This window comes from Mesitornis unicolor, unplaced genomic scaffold, assembly GCF_000695765.1.
Source record: "Mesitornis unicolor isolate BGI_N332 unplaced genomic scaffold, ASM69576v1 scaffold19737, whole genome shotgun sequence".
In the NCBI taxonomy this organism is placed as follows: domain Eukaryota; kingdom Metazoa; phylum Chordata; class Aves; order Mesitornithiformes; family Mesitornithidae; genus Mesitornis; species Mesitornis unicolor.
The window spans coordinates 15,340-25,226 of record NW_010197338.1 but is presented as its reverse complement, the minus strand read 5'-3'; the positions used below and the strand labels follow the sequence as shown (position 1 = coordinate 25,226).

Genomic DNA, 9,887 nt, shown 5'->3' with positions numbered 1-9,887 from the left:
GAATTGCCAAAGCAGAATAATTTTAAGATCATCTAAATATAAGCACTTTACCTGGAAGAGTGTAAAGATTAAATAAATTAATGAATGAGGTAAAACTACTTTTTACTCAACTGTTCTATACAAACTCATGGCTTGGCTCCTCCAGCACTGACACTGAAGATCTGCAAATGCTTTTTGCTCCTCCAGAACAGCAACAGGTTCAACTGAAGTTCTTGGTGTGGCTTGGGAAATTTTACTCATCTTATCCTCCAAGCAGTCTAAGCTCAAACCATTACCATCCCCAAGTTTGCAGGAACTCTGCATGTAGTGCTGGATAGTTTGAAAATTAGAAAAAACCCTGCTAATCAGATCAGTGCGAACTGGCCCAAAGAGTACCATTTACTGATTATTACTGCAAAACTCTCTTTAAACAAAAGACCTGGAAGACATCTTCACTCCAATCATAGCTCTCAGACAGTATCTTTTTAGATCAATTACAATGCAAACATTCCTCCTTTTATCTCATACCCACACGGTCTATATTAAGTGCATGCCCAGTGGGAATACAAGATGAATTTCACATAATTTTCTTTTAAAATATTAGAGATTTCCCTTGAATACAGTAATTACCTTCTCAAGAACTCTCAAAACACAGTCATAGATGAATTTTGAGTTTGAAAAGTTATGATTATAGAAATCAGCATTGCAAGTGTAACGATGGTGTTCTATATACATACATCACTGACCTAGCTACTTACACTGACTGAAGCATCCCCTGCTGTATTCCTCAGAGGCCTTCAATAAGAACATACGTCTTATGGCAAATGCACCGGGCTGAGGACCAGAGGTCTTGGTCCAGCTCATGAGTCTGACAAGTTTGTTTATTTTTGGCATGTTACTACCTTTCATTCCCACTTGCAGTATGACAATACAGTTTCCTCAGGGAGGTCAGCCATGCCCACTGGACTTCCCCAGTTAGTGACTAGGTTGGACCTTCTGATTATCAGAGCACTACTACTTATGAAGAAATCTGTTTTGTTCTTGCAGGAATTGCCTGGATTAATATAACACAGAAGGATTTAAATTGATTTACTGGAGCTCAAGTATCAGAAAGTGAGTCACAAATGGTTTGTGTTTTTTATTCAGTGGGATGCATGTCACGGCTGAAGGCAAGAGCAGCAGTACTGGGCAGCCCACAGACCTGGCCAGGTCACTATCCACCTCCAACACAGCTGTAAGGACATACCCAGGGAAGGGCGAGACCTGGGCAGGCATGTGATTATTTTATCTTCCAACTCGTGTCACTGAAGGTGAATTCCTGAACCATACGTGGGTTTCATGCCACTTCATCTTCAAAATGTAGCCCTTGCATGTTATTTGTGACCTCTCTGATGATACCGTCTTCAACTACTGCAAGGAAAAAAGCCCTCCTTTTAAAGCTTCGTTACCATTTTTATGCTGTGTTTGACTACAGCCATAAGCAGTTACACAACGGAGCAGTTATTTTCACACTCCATAAACTCTGAGGTAATTTTGGCATCCAGGCTGATGAACCGGCAAGTTGCTGATAAGCGGTGCTTCACTTCTCCCGGTAATTTCACCATCAATTAGCAAATAACCGCACCTAAGGGGCAGCCCCGAGAGCTCTGACGCGTGCAAGGACTCGCTGGGCCGAGGGAGGACCCGTAAAAGTCCAGGCCCGTGGGCACCACAGCGGCCGAAGCCTACCCCCCTCCGCCCCGCGAACGCCCTTGCTGCCTCACGAGCGGCCGGGCCCCGCACACTCGCGCCGCCAGGGGACGCCTCTCTGCCCGCCAAAACGCGCAGGGGCCCAGCAAAACTACAACACATCCACAGCCTGGTTTGGCTTTCTCTGCGTAGAAACGGCAAAATGCTTCCAAAACGAACTTTCTACGTTTCTGAAAAAGCCTTGGGGAACTGGATCTAAAATCCCGAGTACAGGAGAACTATTTCAGTACACAGAAACAGCATCTTGATCCTTCTTGTGTTGCTGTCCTGCTTTGTGTTTTGAGTTAAAGGGTGGTAGCAGAAACAGCAGGTATGTTACAAATGAAATATTTCACACCCGTAAACCCTCCGCAAGGAGAAAAAAAAAGTTTTAGAAACAATGCCAAGGTTAGAGAATAACCAAAGAGTTAGAGAATACAAACTGCTTCCCTTTTTCTCCAAGAAAAGTTGCTGGTGTCTAATTTGCAAGAGAGGAACAAACAAAGGTGGAAGAATAGCACTGAGACAAAGCAATGGGCTTTACCATTCAAACCATGACAGGCATCTAAATAGAAAAGTCTCACTTTACACCCACCTCTGTTGAAAGTGGATGAAGTTGTGCTTTAGCACTTGATTTAAGACTGCTGGATGAAAGCTTTAAAGCCTCATATGAAAATTATGCCTCCCTCTAGTGGATTCTTTTTGTGACCATGTTTTATGTGGAGAAATTGCTTTATAGAGCTGATCAATAGCAAAGCATCTAAGCATTATATGTACATAATCTAAATTTAACACTACAGAGTTGTTAGTGTGCCACATCAGTGAGATCAAGCTTTTGATCCCACCAATGGATTTGTTCCGAAAACATGCATTAAGCTCAGACTTAAAAACCACAGTAGCATTTGTCATGAAAAGTTCAGGGTATGAGAACCACAGTTAACATCTTATTTTTCCTTTCAAAGCTTGTGTGTTACCTTTATTAAAGGTGTTACAGAACAACAGCCACAGCATGCCAGTCTGCTAGCAGAGAGGGGTTAACAGTGGTAGAAAATGAAAGGATATAAGCAACTTGTTTACAAATAGTTAAGTTGTTCTTTGTTTCTTTTTTTTTGTTGTAACAGTGATGGTGATTTAAGAGTGAGAGAAAGTACCTCACACATTTCTTCTACAAGTGAAAAAGTGAGCTTTCTTCTGAAGTTCATGCTTCACAAACTCTTAAAAGCTATTTGGAAAATTAAGATATCACTGTCACTCCAGAAACTTTCCTTTTCAGGTAGCTGTTCACATATAGGACTTCAATAGCTTATGAAGAAATCAAGAGATCTTTTACCAGACATTATGTAAACCTTCCTCTTCACAGTTGCATTAAAAAAAATTGTCTTGCTCAAATGCATCAAATCATGCAGCATGAACAATGTACAGCAGTATATTTGATTCTTTGAACACATTCTAGTTTTCAGTTTACAGCAGAACCAGTCAAAATAGACAGATTAGTTTACTTGGCTTCAGACTACCTTCCACAGTCAGTGAGGCAAAGGTCTGCACTTTAACGCTAGAGTGAAGAAGTTTTACTCATCCATCATACCTTTTATTTTCTAGTATCAGTATGTGATCACCTTTAAAGAAGTTGAGGGATAAGATCTGAGGAACATACCAGCTGCACTTTACAGATTAACAGCCACAAAAATAGAAAGCAACTATACAATCTCCGGGTTTCACAAAACTAGTTTTCATTTGTAACACTCGACGCAACAAGATTAACCGCAACAAGTGAAGCTACATCTGTAAAGTGCTATTTTTGTTAGAAGTGGCTAGAAAAGCACAACTACAACAGATTTGGGTATTCGGTGGTTAGATTGTCGATGTCCTCCAAATCTGATTTCAGGCTCTGTGTTTTTTGATGAAATTGATCAGCCCATTGGTTGAGCTATCATGAGATGTCACTGGAGCATCCGTCTCCAGCTCAGGCTCAATTTTCTTGGCAAGTTGTTTTCCAAGCTCAACCCTGCATTTTAAAAAGCAAGAGAAGAAAGAACATAAAAGAAAAACATTAGTGCTAAAAACTTACAGTATTACTATAAGCCATAGACATTTAAATAGGCTTCAGTGAGAAGGAGCTTGACAGTAAACATTATGAAGAATATTTTTTCTTCTACAAGCTACTGACAAAGTTAGTATTATTCAGCTCTGCCATTCACAAACAACTGGAGTTCTCACAGCTGCTTCACTGACAAACAACTCTCAAATTACAGGATGTCTACGAGAAAGTTTTGTTTTAAGAAGTTAAGCAGAGTCTTTTCCCCTTCAGATCTTGTTTGCGTTGTGCAGAATGCATTCAGCTTGCTACTGTTCCCTGTTGAACACAACATCACTCACAACACTGATTTACAGCACCAAAACAATAAACAGCCAAGTTGCAGACTGGAAGATTTCCCCAACACTACAGCATGCTACCCAGGAGTTAGAGCCACAGGGTAAGAACCTAGGATATTTCTACAGCTGCAAGGATCTAGGCTGGTTCTCCAGCATCCCCACATTCCATAGTTAGCTCTGGATGCCATTCCAGGTTTTGATGTGTTGCAGTAAAAGCTGTACTTAATCTTATCCTACTCTTGATTTCAGAGTTGATAGCAGACATCAGCATTTATTAGACAGTCTTTTCACTTTCTACTACAATATTTTATTTAAAGAACTTACTGTACTAGCATAGCTCTAAGAAAACATATACAATGAAAAACCTATCATTCAGCCTTTAAGAAAGGAGCTTAGTGTAAACTGCTATACTAGGCCTGCAGAGCAAACTTTCGCTTCCAAATCACCCTGCACAGCATAGGCAGGTTTTACCTGAAAAATCTTACTCATTTTCCAGTCTCTCCTGCATGTCTTCATACAGTATACTGTACAGTTATTACTACAGATTAAACAATCTGACTGGCTCCCAATCAGGTGTCCTATTTTCACAAGTGCCAAACTCCTTGTAAAGCTGCAAAGACACCTGTCAAGAATGTTATTGTATCTCCAGTATAGGAAAATTACAAGGTGGTCAGTCTCTTGCTTAACAGATGCCAAACTGCCTACTCAATGTTTCTAGAGGCTTTTCCCCCCTTCTATAACAGAAAATATTTTCCTATTCTAATTATCAGAACAGGTGTTCACACTACTTGACTACCTAACTCATTATTACTGTCTCTTCTCTGCATTCATAGTATTTTTTTTTAAATAAAACTGAACAAGTGTCCTTAGCTAAAGTTGTATCTACAGAATCATTAAGCATGGCTGAACAAGGATACATGGTGAGTTATTCCCAGAAGAATCTGTTTTCAGTTTAAACTATCCTCTAATGATTTGCTCCAAGTATAACACTTTTTTCCTCATTGCCTTTTCTCTAATTCATGATAGATTAAATATCAGAGTCAAGAAGTATACAAGAAACAGATCAGAGACTTACCCCCACTGGTCATAGCTGTTAATATCCCAGACAACTCCTTGAACAAATATCTTGTGCTCATACATGGCTACAAGCAGAAAAAAGTTATCAACAAACTTTCTGATAAAGTCTTAACAAGCATTCACAGATGAGAGATCTATTTACTCACCAATGATGGCTCCCAGAGTGAATGGGTTGAGTTTTGTAAACATGATGGAATTGGTTGGTCGATTTCCCTCAAAGACCTTTAAAAACAAGAGTTACATTGTTTTCTACTATGCCTTAAGACTCGCATCAGAAACTGGCAGTTCATATTTTCTTTATAGCCCACATTGGATTATTTGTACTAGCAGCAAATAAAAAATCCTGGAAGCTTTAAAGAGTAACAACTTCAACCATTAAATTGTATCATTTTCAGGTTTTATTACAAACACAATGGCAGAATGTTATCTCCAAGCATCATTACTGGCTACTGTGGGCTACAGGAAGAAGTAAAATACAAGTTGATATTCCAGAGGCAGTGATGAGATAACTTTTATCTTTCCTGAAATGCCTCAAAAGGCTTCCAGATCAGCATGCTTTGGCAGAAGCGCCATTCACAGACTGCTCCACTAGACCTGACAAGGTAGGTACAACCTGTGACACAACCTTCACAGCTGTCAAGACAGTAGCGCCTGAGAGCCACCGGAGGGCACTGCCCCATCAGCAAACTCCATCAAGCAGACCAACACCATGCCCACGCCACCACAGTACCTGAGCTAGCAGGAAGCTGTCAAGTGGCAAAGCACAGTTACCTTATGGGGAAGCAGCTTCTCCAGAGCATCTCCACTCAGTCCTGCTGCTTGAAGTTCCTTACGAGCTTCATCAGCAGTCTTTCCCTTCATCAAGGCCTCAGTCTGAGCAAGGAAGTTGGCCAAAAGGATCTAGCAGGCAGAAATACAAAACATCAACTCAAGCTACTGTTTCCTTAGTTTGAATAGTGATACCTATTGCTTGAATCTAGACAGGGACCTAGTCTATTACAGCTCCTGGTTTTAACACTATGGCAGTGGAGTGTGCAGTAGCTTTCAACTGTATAATGCCCACTATTGCTTTTTACTTCAGAATGCCAGGAGACTTGATTACTGTTTTAACAGTGCATGGATCTAAAGACAACCAGGACTGTTTTGCAGAATCCTGCCCTGGCTGAAACTGACAGCAAGCCTCCTAGGGAGAATAAAGGAGCCAGAATTTCATACCCCCACTTCTCCCAGTATAGTCTATAATTTTATCCCATGGAACATTACATGGTGCAAAGTTCAGTGGTAACCAACTAAGGTGTATTTACTCTATATGAAGAGAAATCCTCACAGCATACCATAAACCAATCCCTACCAATACAGAAGTTTTTAGTTTCCTACTCTCTGCCTAATGTTAGCTTGTAAATTCATGTGTAGTTTTCTTCCTACCCATTACATTGAAGATAAACTCTTATTATACCTACAAATGAAACCTTTTCTCCCCTTCTTCTGCAAAGTCATCTTCTAAAACTTTCACCTGTACTTGGCATTACTTGACAAAAAATTACCATTACACAGTTTAAATAGCACTCGTAATCTGAAATCAAGACAAGATTGAAGTTTAGTGAGGAAGCATGCTTTTTCTGAGGTATGCACTAAGTAGTAGACCTGGACATGTTTCTATCTATGGAGCTTGTTAAGACATGGTTCACTGAAAATCCTTAGTTGGATGATACATTAAAATAAAAAATTAGACTGGTTAAAAAAAATGTCTGTGTAGAAGGCTATCACCCTAGCCGTGCTAGATTTTGTCCTGGAGTTTAAGACTTGCAACAGCATCTCTGAGGAAGTTTCCATCAACTCTGAGAATTTGCTGCTTCTTAGTCTGCAAGAATTACATTCCTTGTGATTCCTACAAGGAATTTTCTCTCAAATACTTAATTGCTCAACTCTTTCCAGCCTCAGTAAGCCAACAGGCCACACCATTGATCTGTCTCAAAAACTATGGCTGCAATTTCTTTAAGAACAAACATACCACTGTGTTACATATATTACATACAATACGTAATTATAATTCAGTTATTTTCAAACCTATTGTGAATGTTCACAGATCCTGTGTATAGTTTCAAAGGGACATTTAGAAATCTCACACACCGTGATACTGAATAAGCTTTAGTACCTTCAACTACAAGAATATGGGTGCCCTAACAAAACTTACCTTGTGGTGCAAGCCATTTCTGATTGGATGCTGGGTCTGGACTGGGATCAGAAAGTCACATGGAATCATGCGAGTTCCTATAAGAAAAGCCATATTAATAAGCCAGCAACAGGAAAGTCTTGGAAAATTTTCAATTCTAACCTCATTTTCAGAATTACTGGAAGACTCAGTCACTTTAAAAAGCTTTTTATAAAAAAGTTTGTTTTGTTTTTTTAACAGCAGTGGGAAGTGACAATACAGCTCAGTAGTTTTAGCTTTAGTTGACACTCCTTATTGTGGAGTTAAAACCTGCATCTTGTAGCATTCTAAACACACCTATTAAGAGCACCATAGCAATGTGATGCTAGGTTAGGTAAGAGCCCACCTCCAAACCCATGTCAATCCTGCAGACTTTCAGCTTCGTAGCCATTGAGAATTTAATTCCAAAACAAGGTACCAAATAGTTCGTTTACCTTGATGAATGAGCTGGTAAAAAGCATGCTGCCCATTAGTGCCAGGCTCTCCCCACACAATAGGGCCAGTATTGTAGTCCACACGAGAGCCTTTCTTGGTAATGTATTTGCCATTAGACTCCATATCACCCTAAAAGAAGGAAAGGGCAGTATCACCTTTTTTGCAGAGCCACACAGTATCAGCACAAGTTTCCAGAAATACTTTAACTATGAGTGCTGCTTGTTTATGGAACTCTGATAAGTATCAGTGATATAGCTGCTTAATTTATGGACACCAAGATAATGGAGGTCTAAGGAAAAACATCTCTACATTATCTGAGCAAATAAGCTGACAGTCTTGCCACCAGTCTCTTCATGCCCTTGATTACATGAATTTAAGTGATTGCAATTTTAACCTAGAAGCATGCATTCAGATTCTAGAACCAGGACAGAAACATACCTACATATTTCCCTCTTGAAACCTTTACTATGTCTGAGCCTTACCTGCTGGAAGTAGGCAGCAAAGCGGTGCATGTATTGGTCATAGGGCAGAAGGGCATGGGTTTCACAACCATAGCAGTTTATATACCAGACCCCTAGCATGGCCAACAGAACAGGCATGTTCTTGTCCAGTGGGGCAGTGTGGAAGTGATTGTCCTATGTAAAACAACGGAAAATAATTACACTTCTGAAAAGAAAAAAAAAAAACAAAACAGTTGCAATTCCTCCCAACTCTTAAATTTTTATTCTTGTTTGGATCCAGAGAGAGCTTCCCAAGCAGTTGTTTTAGAAGCACTGAGAGGACATGGGGAGCTGAACTTTAGGAACCTGCCTTTAATTATCTTTCTAACAACTCTGTTAGGAGGAGCAAAGATGAAAGGGGCATCTCACACTCACCATCCAGTGGGCTCCTGCAAGCAGGCTCTCAAAGTTGTCAAAACCTAGCAATGAAAAAAGTCAGTTCGTATTTACTATTACAACTCAAACTTGATTTTTCTTGCAGAGACAATCACTAAAGAGTTGAGGTTCCTTGTACACAGCAAGGCTCCCAACCACTCACTGAATTTAAAGTTGCACTCTGACTTCTCCTGCAATTTGCATCCCGTAAGCCAGATATATTTAGTTATGATTAAAGCCTGGACTTCAGAGCAAGTCCAACTTCATGAAATGTACTTCAAAAACCTTTGCCTAAAATCCCCTTTCAGGCAGAATGAGCCACTAAAAAGAAAACAGAGGCATTTAAACCAGTCTCTGTATCAAAGGCTACATAGTTTTCAGCAAGTTTGAATATGTAGTCACTTCACAGCCACAGTGACATCCCCGCCCCCCCCCCCCCCCCCAAAAAAAAACCCACACCGAAATATACCACCCCAAACAAACAAGGTAAGGCTAACATGGCAGGAATTTGTGTTGGTCTGAAAAGAAAACTGTAATAAGGTCTTTGCAAAGAAAAAGGTTTTCTTCCCTTCCTTGTCCTTTTAACAATTTACCTGATTTTTTTCTTTGCTTTATAATTAGGGCATTTAAATCCCCATTTATTTTCACTGAGTAGTTTAACTAATACCATCTTTTCCTGCAAAGCCAGAAATTCTGATTATGTGGAAAAAATTAGGTGAAGTATTTGACAATCAAAGCAGCTTTGGGAGATGAAGGATGTAAGAGCAAGAAGTGCAGATAGACTGGCATGTCAGCATGCAGCACCTAATCTGTCTGACAGCAGAGATGAACAGTTTATTGCAGACAAAACATTAAGTCCCTGACTGAAGTTTATTTTGCTGTTCACATAAGCTTTTCTACACACGACAACTCCTATTTGTATCGTTGCGAAAAAACAAAAATGTTTTTCGTCTAAGCTCAGGCTAAGGGAATTCTAGCTTTTATATAGAAAAATAAGTGTCATTATGGTCTCTGATTTTAAATATCTGAAAGAAGTGGTGAGGGAACAAATGCAAGGCTGCTTAACAGCCTGCTCACCAGGAAACAGCAGTTCTTAGAGCTCTTTTGCATTCACTGTACTCTCCACCTACATTTTAGATCTGCATCAGAAATGCCAGTGCTACCTGGTAACAATACAGGTATCAATTTCTAGAATCTATGTTCACACC

At 39.9% G+C, this 9,887-nt stretch overlaps 1 protein-coding gene across 1 annotated transcript in view; it reads right to left on the bottom strand.

The window, feature by feature from the left end:
* Positions 1–3,247: 3,247 nt before the first annotated feature.
* Positions 3,248–9,887, bottom strand: part of GPI (glucose-6-phosphate isomerase) — a gene marked incomplete at its 5' end in the record, with an annotated part of 17,975 nt that continues 11,335 nt past the window's right edge. Inside the window, 8 exons of the mRNA XM_010188786.1 lie at positions 3,248–3,712; positions 5,156–5,222; positions 5,304–5,379; positions 5,929–6,057; positions 7,352–7,428; positions 7,804–7,933; positions 8,287–8,439; positions 8,680–8,723. Coding sequence (XP_010187088.1) covers positions 3,589–3,712; positions 5,156–5,222; positions 5,304–5,379; positions 5,929–6,057; positions 7,352–7,428; positions 7,804–7,933; positions 8,287–8,439; positions 8,680–8,723 — 800 coding nt within the window. The remainder of the gene's footprint in view (positions 3,713–5,155; positions 5,223–5,303; positions 5,380–5,928; positions 6,058–7,351; positions 7,429–7,803; positions 7,934–8,286; positions 8,440–8,679; positions 8,724–9,887) is intronic.